Below are 14,152 nucleotides of genomic sequence, written 5' to 3'. Positions count from 1 at the left end.
TTGCTGTGTGTGTTCTGTCCCCTCCCCTGTGTGTGTGTGTGTGTGCGTGTGTGTGTGTGCGTGTGCGTCACCCTCAAGCCGCGGCAGCGTGCGCTCCCCCGAGGCGGCGTCGGCCGACGAGCTGCAGGACGAGGACGACGCCCGCCTGGAGGCGGAGCAGCGCCAGCTGGGGGAGCCGAAGCGGCGGCGCGACGACGCGGAGAGCGAGGAGGCGGAGAGGATGAGGCAGAAGCAGCAGCAGGAGGCGGAGGCGGAGCTGGAGGAGCTGCGGAGGAAGCGGGAGGAGCGGAGGAAGGTGCTGGACGAGGAGGAGCGGCAGAGGAAGCAGGAGGAGGCCGAGAGGAAGGACAGGGAGGAGGTGAGAGAGAGAGGGAGGGACGGCGGCGTTTATTTAGCTTTTATATCCAAAAGCGCTTCTTTACAAGTTATGCCACGCGTTCACCCCGTTCACTCACACGTTCACACACTGGCGAGGAGGAGGCGACCGTGCGAGGTGCCGACCTGCTCATCGGGTTAAGCAGTTAGGGGGTTAAGTGTCTTTGCTCGAGGAGAGAGAAAGCAGTTTAGATCTGTTACACCTTCTGGATGCTTTTTGATCAGGGTCAGTTAGTTCAGTCCCGATACCGATACCCGGGCTTTGGGTATCGGCCGATACCGCATACCGATCCGATAACCGTTGTTCAATTAATAAACGGTATGCCTCACTGTGTAGGAAGAGACTGGGGTCATTATTTTGTGCAAGGCAAAACGTCAGGCTTGACTTAAAACATTACTTTCCTAAGTTAGTGAAACAAAATGTAACAAATTAACACATAGTTATAAATGTACTGAATTGTTATTTATTATTTTATTTATTATTATATAATATTATTTATTATAAAAAAGAATTATAAAAAAATCCGATATTTATTTATACTTTTTTCGATACCCGTTCCAGCTATTTTAGTCATATCGGGGGCGATATCCAATATCAATATCGGATCGGTGCATCCCTATCAGTTAGCTTTGAATTTGAACACTTGCAGGTGTGCAGTCCCATAATGTATGTGAGATAGGATTGTGAAGAACTGAACATTCTAATGATAATTCTAACAATGGCTATTGGTCATTGAGAGAGATTTCCGAGATAGTGCTATCTATGTGTTGCCTTTATTTTAGCTCGGAAAAACGTCGAGGGCGGGCCCTCATTTACAAAGACTCAAAATACACATAGAAATATAGTTGTACAAATAAAGAGAACAATCAATTAAAACAAGTATATGAAACAGTTCATAAAAGATACAAAATACAAAAAAATCTATTAAAACAGGTACAAACAGAGACAGAATGGTTTACATTTTTTTTTATTATCTTGTAGAGGAGCAAAGAGACTAAAGGCAGAACGTCCCGAGCTCAGTACGAACTCGAGGGACCCGCGGACCGTGTGTGGTCCGGTCCAGAGGACCAATCTGGAAAAGAAAAAGGACCAAATTTCTGTTTACACATTGCATTGAAAGTGAATCATAATCCCGACTGATGACTTTGCTTTCTTCATCTCTTGTTCTCTCTTCTGTCTCTCTATCCCACTCTTCTCTTCCTCCTCCGCTTTTTCTCTCTCTCAGAATGTGTTCTTTTATTTCTCACTCTTTCCAGGAACTATCTTTCCTCGCCGTCCTCTCGCGCACACGCACACCGATACACACCGACATGAAACACGCTGCCTTAACCACACTTAATCACAGACAGTTAAAGCATCAGATACTTAATGAAGCTGGTTGTAAGTGAAGACGTGTGACGGACTATGAGCCTCTCCTACAACACACCTGTCGAGAACATGCAGGTGTTGTGTGAGTGATATCATGTAACGTGTGAGTGATACTATGTGAGTGATATCATGTAACATGTAAGTGATACTATGTGAGTGATATCATGTAACGTGTGAGTGATACTATGTGAGTGATATCATGTAACATGTAAGTGATACTATGTGAGTGATATCATGTAACGTGTGAGTGATACTATGTGAGTGATATCATGTAACATGTAAGTGATACCATGTAACATGTGAGTGATATCATGTAACGTGTGAGTGATACCATGTAACATGTAAGTGATACCATGTAACATGTGAGTGATATCATGTAACGTGTGAGTGATACCATGTAACATGTAAGTGATACCATGTAACATGTGAATGATATCATGTAACGTGTGAGTGATACCATGTAACGTGTGAGTGATACCATGTAACATGTGAGTGATATCATGTAACGTGTGAGTGATACCATGTAACGTGTGAGTGATACCATGTAACGTGTGAGTGATACCATGTAACGTGTGAGTGATACCACGTAACATGTGAGTGATATCATGTAACATGTGAGTGATACCATGTGAGTGATACCATGTAACATGTGAGTGATACCATGTAACATGTGAGTGATATCATGTAACGTGTGAGTGATACTATGTGAGTGATATCATGTAACATGTAAGTGATATCATGTAACATGTGAGTGATATCATGTAACATGTGAGTGATACTATGTAAGTGATATCATGTAACATGTAAGTGATACTATGTAAGTGATATCATGTAACATGTAAGTGATACCATGTAACATGTGAGTGATACCATGTAACATGTGAGTGATACCATGTAACATGTGAGTGATACCATGTGAGTGATACCATGTAACATGTAAGTGATACTATGTGAGTGATATCATGTAACATGTGAGTGATATCATGTAACATGTGAGTGATATCATGTAACGTGTGAGTGATACCATGTAACATGTGAGTGATACTATGTGAGTGATATCATGTAACATGTGAGTGATACTATGTGAGTGATATCATGTAACGTGTGAGTGATACTATGTGAGTGATATCATGTAACGTGTGAGTGATACTATGTGAGTGATATCATGTAACGTGTGAGTGATACTATGTGAGTGATATCATGTAACGTGTGAGTGATACTATGTGAGTGATATCATGTAACGTGTGAGTGATACTATGTGAGTGATATCATGTAACGTGTGAGTGATATCATGTAACGTGTGAGTGATACCATGTAACATGTGAGTGATACTATGTGAGTGATATCATGTAACGTGTGAGTGATACCATGTGAGTGATATCATGTAACGTGTGAGTGATACTATGTGAGTGATATCATGTAACGTGTGAGTGATACCATGTGAGTGATATCATGTAACGTGTGAGTGATACCATGTGAGTGATATCATGTAACGTGTGAGTGATACCATGTGAGTGATATCATGTAACGTGTGAGTGATACCATGTGAGTGATATCATGTAACGTGTGAGTGATACTATGTGAGTGATACCAAGTAACATGTGAGTGATACTATGTGAGTGATATCATGTAACGTGTGAGTGATACTATGTGAGTGATACCATGTAACATGTGAGTGATACTATATGAGTGATATCATGTAACGTGTGAGTGATACTATGTGAGTGATATCATGTAACGTGTGAGTGATACCATGTGAGTGATATCATGTAACGTGTGAGTGATACCATGTGAGTGATATCATGTAACGTGTGAGTGATACTATGTGAGTGATACCATGTAACATGTGAGTGATACTATATGAGTGATATCATGTAACGTGTGAGTGATACTATGTGAGTGATATCATGTAACGTGTGAGTGATACCATGTGAGTGATATCATGTAACGTGTGAGTGATACCATGTGAGTGATATCATGTAACGTGTGAGTGATACTATGTGAGTGATACCATGTAACATGTGAGTGATACTATGTGAGTGATATCATGTAACATGTGAGTGATACCATGTGAGTGATATCATGTAACGTGTGAGTGATACCATGTGAGTGATATCATGTAACGTGTGAGTGATACCATGTGAGTGATATCATGTAACGTGTGAGTGATACCATGTGAGTGATATCATGTAACGTGTGAGTGATACCATGTGAGTGATATCATGTAACGTGTGAGTGATACCATGTGAGTGATATCATGTAACGTGTGAGTGATACCATGTGAGTGATATCATGTAACGTGTGAGTGATACCATGTGAGTGATATCATGTAACGTGTGAGTGATACCATGTGAGTGATATCATGTAACGTGTGAGTGATACTATGTGAGTGATATCATGTAACGTGTGAGTGATATCATGTAACGTGTGAGTGATACTATGTGAGTGATATCATGTAACGTGTGAGTGATACCATGTGAGTGATATCATGTAACGTGTGAGTGATACTATGTGAGTGATATCATGTAACGTGTGAGTGATACTATGTGAGTGATATCATGTAACGTGTGAGTGATATCATGTAACATGTAAGTGATACTATGTGAGTGATATCATGTAACGTGTGAGTGATACTATGTGAGTGATATCATGTAACGTGTGAGTGATACTATGTGAGTGATATCATGTAACGTGTGAGTGATACTATGTGAGTGATATCATGTAACGTGTGAGTGATACTATGTGAGTGATATCATGTAACATGTGAGTGATACTATGTGAGTGATATCATGTAACATGTGAGTGATACTATGTGAGTGATATCATGTAACATGTAAGTGATACTATGTGAGTGATATCATGTAACGTGTGAGTGATATCATGTAACTGATACCCTGTAACATGTGAGTGATACCATGTAACGTGTGAGTGATACTATGTAACGTGTGAGTGATACTATGTAACGTGTGAGTGATACTATGTGAGTGATACCATGTAACGTGTGAGTGATACTATGTGAGTGATACCATGTAACATGTGAGTGATACCACGTAACATGTGAGTGATACTATGTAACATGTGAGTGATACCACGTAACATGTGAGTGATACCATGTAACATGTGAGTGATACCACGTAACATGTGAGTGATACCACGTAACATGTGAGTGATATCATGTAACATGTAAGTGATACCACATAACATGTGAGTGATACCATGTAACGTGTGAGTGATACCACGTAACATGTGAGTGATACCACGTAACATGTGAGTGATACCATGTAACATGTAACATGTGAGTGATACCACGTAACATGTGAGTGATACCATGTAACATGTAACATGTGAGTGATACCACGTAACATGTGAGTGATACCATGTAACATGTAACATGTGAGTGATACCACGTAACATGTGAGTGATACCATGTAACATGTAGATCACAGCAAGCACACAAAGAATCATGTAAACCACATGATAAGCGTTTCACAAAATCTAATATAATATTGCACGTGGCGTTGCGTCACGTGTTGATCTAGCCCCCCCACCTGTACGAGCGCGGGGCCGTACTACATCACCGCTCACGCCGTGCATCACGGCTCGCGCCTACTTCCCCCGCTGGCGTTATCTCGCCATTCCTCACCCTTATCACAACACCACCCGCTTCCGAATCATCCATTCATTACTCATGTACGTTGTTCCGTACCCCCCCCCCCCCCCCCCCCCCCCCCCATGTAATGACCTCATCTCTCTGCATCCGGTGCATGATAACCCTTCCCCCCATATCTCTTCTCTTCATATTTGCACTTGACGCTTGGCGCATTTCCCTCCTTGTTCAGTAAAAAATAAAAAGCGCTCCGCACCGTGTGGCTGAGCGCCGTCCTCCTCGTCATCTTATCGGCTCGGAGCTGGCCGTCTGTCCTCCTCCTCGCTATCTGTCCTCACTTGTGTGTCTTCTTCCTCGGGTGACGCTAATGAGGCCGTGTGGTTCATAATTAAAAGATGGCCCAGAGAGTCGCACTAATTAACAAAGACACGGGGTAACTTGGCACAGAGGCTTGATCCCACTGCCAAGGCGAGGCCCAGAATGTACCGTACTACTAACCTCTGACGAGGAACCCGCCATGAGTGTAGTTTTCAGACGGGTACAGTCCATCGATGTGTGAATGTATGTAATGTATGTATGTCTCGTTCATGTGTACATTCATAGATAAAGATGTACGTCTAGTAACGTATGTGCTTCTCCGAGGTAGATCTTTATTACCTCTGAGGTGCTGTTTGATCCGAGCACCTTGATAGAGCCGTGATGTTAATAATACTAATAATAATAATCGACTTTATTTGTACAGCACCTTTCATACAAGAATTGCAGCCTAAAAATAGACATCACATTTGCATAAAATAGACAGAATAAAAGTAATGTAGAGAATAAGAAAAAGGGTAAAAGCAGGCGGCTGGGTGGCGCAGCGGACTAAGCGCTCGTCACCAACACGAGAGACACTGGTATCGAATCCGGCTGTCAGCGTTGCCTCCGGCTTGGTCGGCCGTCATACTGGCTCAATTGGCAGTATGGGTGGCTAGGGCTGGGCGATATGGCCAAAGATGATATCGCGATAACGATATCGATAACAATATCATATCACTCGATAAAAAAAAAATATATAAATATAATGTTTCTTTTGCAGCAATTCTTTGTCGTTGCCGCCATCTTTAGTGTTACAGCCCCTCACACTCCAGTTCTCAGGCTGCAGCTGGTTTAAAAGCGAAAGTAAACCGACTTCTCTGCTGGCTGTGGCTCCAGGGGAGTTGAACAGTTCTGGCTCTGCTAGTTTATTTTCTATCTTTTGGCGCTTTTTTGGTGGACAAACCACCGCACATGTGCACTGTGACTCGTGACTGGAGTCTAGTTCTGCTAGCACACATAGCCTACTGTGTACAGACGGTTTCAAAATGTATTTTAAATTAGAAAGCAAACAAAATAAATGGACAAGAGAAAAATAAATCTCAATTTAGTCAGTATTGTCATTTGGACAAGCAAAGCCATTACTTTAAGTTGCAGGCGAGGGAAAGACAAGTCTGTCCACTGTCTCTGGTGTTAAAACGGCCCTGTTGCAGGTCACAAAAAAATAAAAATAAATATTCGATATTCTTTTTTCCCCGATATCAATTATTAAAATATATCGCGATAATTATCGTTATCGTTATATCGCCCAGCCCTATGAGTAGCACTTTTCTTGTATGAAAGGTGTTAAGGTAAAGTTTCATACAAACAAATAAAGTTAATTGTTATTATTATTATTATTATTATTATTATTATTATTATTATTATTATTATTATTATTATTATTATTATTATTATTATTATTAAACACGTCGGCAGGATGAGTACAACATGCTAGCAACATGCTAAGGTGACACTGTGGGCTACTGAGGAACAGAGCTGCAGCTGGACGGGTGAGCGTCGCCAGCGTGCCGGCAATCACACTCCCTTTCCATCTGTCTCTCAGGAGGAGAAGAGGAGGATGAAGGACGACATAGAGAGAAGGAGGGCGGAGGCTGCGGAAAAGAGGCAGAAGGTGGAGGACCATGTGGACGGGGGGGAGGGCAAGCCCTTCAAGTGCGTCAGCCCCCGAGGCTCTTCCATGAAGGTGAGCCCTTTTAACCCTTTCACCTCTCAGCCTCCAAGAACTATGTGTCTAGTTGAGAGATGAGGCATTTTTTATTCTACTTCAAACCTTATAGCAATACTGGAATATAAACCTCATTTGGGTGCAAGAGTTCATGCAAACATGGACCTCACAAAGTCAGAGCCCAATTCATTGTTCGTGAATTCATTGCCCCAGATTTTTACGTCCCAGTGACGTCACCGATTGAAGGGTTCTCTCTCTCGATGTCTAGCTTTAGGAGAGAGTGGTGCGTGTTCATAATACTGACTGAACTGTCCCGGGGCACGGGGAGAACAAATGTGAATTCATGGACGACATTCCCCCATTGAGTTATAATGTCATAAAAACATCTTGTGTCCAACTATTCATGGGTATATTGAAAACGTTGCACCCTTTGTAAGTGTACCATAAATAGTACACAGAATGTCCATTTTGAGACAGTCACAAGGCACAACCGTTCACTAATACCAAAGATGACAGTTTTCTCTATGCCGTCTCTTCATCTCTTATGGTGTCCCGGAATCAGAAATCTTCAAAAACCCGTTTCCCCTGCATGGGCGGATTGTTTTCGCCTCACGTTTGAAGTGGTATGATGACCGAGTCCCGTAAACATGCAAATCCCGCTCGTCCTCCGCCACTCCTGGGACGGAGCAAACATCCAACGTGTTTGAGGAGATTAAGTGGTGTGTTTGACCCGCGTTCGGCTCGTATCTCGCGCCTCGGCCCCCTCCTCTCTCTCTCTGCGTGATGTTTTATCTGATTGAGATGAAGCAGAATTCATAAATCTCCGAATGGTTTCTTCGCTGGAAGTCACATTGCACCACGGCGGGAGAAAAATATACGAAAATGAGTCATGAGCCGTGTAATCCTTCTTTAAGTCGTCGTAAACTATAGGTCGAGAGGGGTGCTGCTTTCAAAAGCATAAATGCATCGCAGATTGTTTCAAGATGTGTAGAATTGTGTTCGTGTCTATAATCTCATAATCTAAATCCCCCTTTTCCTTCAAACATGTCCCAGAGTGTAGCTAATCCAATTATTCTTTTTCTAAAGTATCTGTATTACAGTTGTTCTTCTTTTGTTCTCTCTCTTTTTTTATGTAACTGCAACAGATAATAGTTAAATTGTCTTGTGATCATTAGGGCTTCCCCCTTCTTAGTCAATTAATCAATAGGTTTGGTGTTAGTTGATTAATCAATCAATCAATCAGCGTTAGTCAACGGACTGTTAGTCGCTTAGTTGTTCGTTATGCTGTTGTTAGTTTTTTCCCCCATGCCGAATTAGTTATTTTCTGTCAAGTGTTCCTTTATTAATCCCCTTGGGGAAATCCAGGTGTCATAGAGGAAAGGTGGGAGGGGGGTACAGATAGAATAAATAATAATAATAATAATAGAACATAGAACATAGTAATAATGGTGATACTGTAGTGATAACAGTAGTCAGTGGTAATAGTGATGATGGTATACATGGTCCATAACGTACTGTAGTAACACGCTGCACCAGAGTCTGTGTTGATACGAGTCAGACAGTACTAACAGTTCTCAAGTTCACCAGCCGTTAGTTCTCCAGCAATTGGCAGCAGTCCGTACATAATGTGATTATAACACAATGTGCATAATGTAATTATACCACAATGTACATAATGTAATTATAACACAATGTGCTTATGTAATAATAACACAATGTGCTTATGTAATTATAACACAATGTGCTTATGTAATTATAACACAATGTACGTATGTAATTATAACACAATGTGCTTATGTAATTATAACACAATGTACGTATGTAATTGTCGAGCGGCTGGGTGGCGCATCGGACATTGCGCTCGTCACCAACGCAAGAGATACCGGGTTCGACTCTGGCTGTCGCCGTTGCCTCCGGCTTGGGCCGGCCGTCATACTAACTCAATTGGCAGAGTTAGCGGGTGGAAGTCGATGGGAGGTAATCTGGACGTTGTGGACAGCGACTCCTACAGGTCGGTTGGGGGACGCCTGCACAGCAGAGACAGGAAATGGCGGGGGTAGTGTGAGCCTCCCACACGTTACACCTCGCCAATGAGAGTCCGCGCTGGCAGGTGAAAAGATGTGACAGGCTGCCTCCTCGTGTACCGGAGGGGACACGTGATGCAAGGCTTCTATCCTCCCTACAACCGGCCAGTGGGGGGCATATGCGAGCAACGTTCAAGACAGGGGAGGGAAGAATTGGCACAGTGGAATTGGGATGGGAGAAAAATAGAAAAAGAGGAGAAAAAGTGGATAAAAAAAGTTTACGTATGTGATTATAACACAATGTGCTTATGTAATTATAACACAATGTACGTATGTAATTATAACACAATGTACGTATGTAATTATAACACAATGTACGTACGTAATAATATAATATAATAATAATGCAGGACCTCTTTAGGGGGTCTTTAATCGGCATGCAACGAACTGCACATGCAATTGGAGCGGCACACACACACGCGGGATACACACAGGTCTTTTTCTCAGTTGCCGATGCGATAGAGTCTCTGCGCCTAACCCATCCCGTCGTCCTTCCCCCCCAAGGGCAGCCGGGAGCAGATAGGGCGCCAACGTGAGCCGCGCCCCGGGGACCAATCCAAGTGCTCCTGTCCGTCTTCGTCAAGGACGCCACAGCGTTAGCGATCTGTTGTTGTGCATGTTTTTCCATTGGATTTATCTTATCGGGGGGGAAACCCTTGCAAGCACGGGGAGAACATGCAAACTCCACACAGAAAGGCCTGGGAGATACCCCACCTGGGTACCTGGCATCATGGAGACCTGGTCCCCAAGCGGGAATCGAACCCTGGGCCTTCTTGCTGTGAGGCGGCAGTGTTAACCACTAGGGGTGGGGGGGGAAATCGATACGTAGTCACAATGTGCATATGTAATTACAACACAATGTGCGTATATAATTACAACACAATGTGGGTATGTAATTACAACACAATGTGCGTATGTAATTACAACACAATGTGCATAAGTAATTACAACACAATGTGCATAAGTAATTACAACACAATGTGCGTATGTAATTACAACACAATGTGCATAAGTAATTACAACACAATGTGCGTATGTAATTACAACACAATATGTAGAGCCTGTTTTACTCTTCAACTCTCCATTGTTGTACTGTATGTGTTCAAGTTATGGTAATTAGCAACACATGCTGATCATCTTGTCGTGTTCAAAATAACACAAGATGCATCATCGTCCCCCGCGAGACACACGTCCACGGCGCCTCCTCTTCTGAACCCTGGGCTGGACGGCCCACGCTCCCTCCACCTGCTCACGCTCAGTGAACTGTCATCGTCAGCTCCCCACACACACACACCGGAGAGCAGCCCCCGAGACCCACCGACACAGCTTGACGCCCCGAAAGATAAATATTTGTCACGGGGGGTGGGGGTGGGGGGCAGTTGGTGGCCGGGGGCCCTGCTTAATCAAGTCGAACGTGAATAAATGTGTCCAGTGTTGCCGGATAACCCGACTCCCACGCGCGCGGAGAGAGATCCCGGGGGAGTTTGAAGTCGGTCGTAGAAAATCGAATTAGTGACAGTTAGCAATATTATCCATCTGGTCCCTACGCCCGGCTGGAGGGGCCAGACTTATGTATTATTATATATATATGTTTTATTGGGGGGTCTTGGGGTTTATTAGGTTTGAGGATTTGTTGTTGCTGTTGTTGCTTGTTTGTTTGTTCGTTTGTTTGTTTGCGGTCTGTGGTATATAATATCTCCCCAACATCACCCCCCCTCCCCGCTTTTTCCCCAGACAGGGCTTTACTTTGTGGTCATGTTCACTGTAGGTACAGCTGTGTGTGTGTGTGTGTGTGTGTGTGTGTGTGTGTGTGTGTGTGTGTGTGTGTGTGTGTATATCTGTATGTCTGTCTATCTTTCTTCTGTGTTCATGTACTGTACTTTATGTGTGTGTGTGCGTGTGCGTGTGCGTGTGTGTGTGTGTGTGTGTGTGTAACGGTACAATGGCATTGCTGTGGGTTGCTGTGTTGTGTTATGAGTTGTGGTTTCATGCACCAGCGTGATAAAGGATTAGCGTTAGCATACAGTGTGTGTGTGTGTGGTGCAGTGTGTGTGTGTGTGGTGCAGTGTGTGTGTATGTGTGTGTGTTGTGCAGTGTGCCGCTCGCATGCAGATACAACAAAACTCCACAAACGTTAACGTTTCATTTATCAGTCACCAGACGTGATGTCACACAAACACATGTGACATGGTGTCATCACAATATAATATCCATGATGGGAAGCCAGGCTTAAATACCAAGCATGCTCAACATGTGTGCGACTGCTGTGATGATAACTGATAACGCTACATGTTACATGACGGATGTCTTGGGTGCCTACTTTGTTATCAGTGTTTTATCTCCTGCGCTGCTGTGTACATGGGCATAAATACATTATTAAAATGTGTGTGTGTGTACTACTTGTATTTCTATACTACAGGGGACACTGACCTGTTTACACACTTACGCAATGGGTAGCAAAAACATTATGGGGACAAATGTGGGTGTCCCCATAACACAAATTAGGTTATAGTTATGGTTAGGTTATGGTTATGGTAGGTTAGTTACAGAATGCATGTAAGTCTATGTAATGTCCCCATATTTCACATAAACAAACGTGTGTGTGTGTGTGTGTGTGTGTGTGTGTGTGTGTCTGTGTGTGTGTGTGTGTGTGTGTCTGTGTGTGTGTGTGTGTGTGTGTGTGTGTGTGTGTGTGTGTGTGTGTGTGTGTTTGCGCATGCCTCCAATCCCCCCCCCCCCCCCCGTTCCTTGTCACGTTCCAAACACATGGGAGCTGTCGTCTCACACTCCCCCATAACGCCACACAGACACACTAGAGCCTCACAAACGTATAATAATCGACCGTGCGGCCGCGCAAGATAAGGCCGGCGTGTTCTCACTTAGAGAGGGAGACGGACGCAGGGGGAGACGGAGGAGGGAGCCAGGGACATGGCAGCGATTAGGGGTTAACAGGATTACTGTGACCGCGTTCGGACGGTTACAGCTCTTTTAAAAAACGCTCCTGAGAACGGGGAATTTCCTGCCAGCGAGTATTTTCGGAACTCCCACATTTCGGTAGCCGAGAGCGAGGTCCTTTTTTCCACGGAGAGAGAGAGGGGGGAGTGCTTTTTCCTTCTTTCTTTGTTTCTTTGTTTAGTTCTTTCTTGCTTTATTTCTTGCTTGCTTTCTTGCTTGCTTTCTTTCTTTCTTTCTTTCTTTCTTTCTTTCTTTCTTTCTTTCTTTCTTTCTTTCTTTCTTTCTTTCTTTCTTTCTTTCTTTCTTTCTTGCTTTCTGTCTGTAATGTTGTGAGCATCCCTCCTCTCAACCCTGTTGGAGTTTATCATAAACTGTGTGCGTGCGCGCGCGCGTGTGTGTGTGTGTGTGTGTGTGTGTGTGTGTGTGTGTGTTTTACGGTTCAGGGTTAGGGTTAGATTAAGGTCGAGGGGTAAAGGTTAGGGTTAGGTTTGTAGTCATTGTGGTTGAGGTCAGGGTAAGGAGTTAGGGAAATCATGTCTATGGAATGTCCCCACAACACATGAAAACATGCACATATTCTTATGTATATACACATTGTTTGTGTGTGTGTGTGTGTGTGTGTGTGTGTGTGCGTGCGCGTGCGTGCGTGCGTGTGTGTGTGTGTGCCGGCGCGTGTGTTGCTTAGATTACACTGCATACCAAAGGAACAGTCAGACGCTATGTTCTGGGCGAATGTTAACATAATGAGGATATGATCAGGAAGGAAGAGAGAAGCCACACGGCCACACAGCGGAAGAGGAGGGTTGGTTTGATGGCTGGAGAGCCTGTCGAGCTTCAGAGCTTTGAGACGACGAGTAGCTCTGTGTGTTTGAGTGACTCGTTAACTGTATTAACGGTTAACCGTCTGTAGTGTGGTACTAGTGAACCTTCTGTAGTGTGGTAGTGACAGGGTTAAACTTAAAGCTCCCCTACTGAAATAGTGTATGACGTGTGATCGTTAGAACTGAACGAGGGGCGAGCGGGGGAAACGGGGTCTCTTTTACAATACAGAGAGGCGTCTTCTTAGGTTAACCCTTTCAGGTGTACAATCTCGCATTAATGAGATTAGAATTTTGAGAACTGAACATTCTGACGGCGATGTCACGATTGGCTACTGGCCGCCGACAGTTCTGTTGCTAGGGAACACAGTTTGGACTCAAGTGTATGTCCTGTCAGTTAATGCATTACTAGCAATACGTCGCAACAGGATGTTATACTGTATGATGTTTAGGATGTTATCGTTGTCACTTAGAAACCGTCTATAGACTGGTGGAATTGGAATACAAATATATATATATATATGAATATTATAAAATAAAAACACCTGAAAGGGTTTTAATGTTGGTCAACTTGGTCATTTCTTGAATAAAAAAATATATATATATATTCTAATAATTTGTAACTAAAACGTCCCAAAACAACACACGGTAGTGGAGCTTTACATTTTTGGCTGTGGCTGTTAAGTTTGTCAGTTTTTGCCAGCCATCTTGGCAGGTTGCCAGTCTTTCTGTTTGTAAAAAAAATAAACGACTTCAAATGGCAGCACAGACGTTACATCTCTACATTTCACGGCTTGCCGAGTGACGAGAATGCCGTGTGTGGTGTGGAGCTTATACGCATCTGTGGAGATAATATCATGCATTTAATATTTATTGACACACACCCCTCCTCCTCCCCCTCCTCCTCCTCCTCCTCCTCCT

The 14,152-nt window shown here is 43.4% G+C and overlaps 1 protein-coding gene across 1 annotated transcript in view; it reads left to right on the top strand.

Annotated features, from left to right (window-relative positions):
• Window positions 1-78: 78 nt before the first annotated feature.
• The window catches only part of LOC311248513 (caldesmon, smooth muscle-like), a gene marked incomplete at both ends in the record, with an annotated part of 24,005 nt that continues 9,931 nt past the window's right edge, over window positions 79-14,152 (top strand). Inside the window, 2 exon segments of the mRNA XM_084339380.1 lie at window positions 79-358; window positions 7,252-7,392. Of these exon segments, the coding sequence (XP_084195506.1) occupies window positions 79-358; window positions 7,252-7,392 (421 nt within the window).

This window comes from Notolepis coatsorum, assembly GCF_963971535.1.
Source record: "Notolepis coatsorum genome assembly, contig: SCAFFOLD_525, whole genome shotgun sequence".
NCBI classification, from domain to species: Eukaryota; Metazoa; Chordata; class Actinopteri; order Aulopiformes; family Paralepididae; genus Notolepis; species Notolepis coatsorum.
Note: the sequence above shows the minus strand (reverse complement) of the source record. Positions and strands in the feature narration are given on the sequence as shown.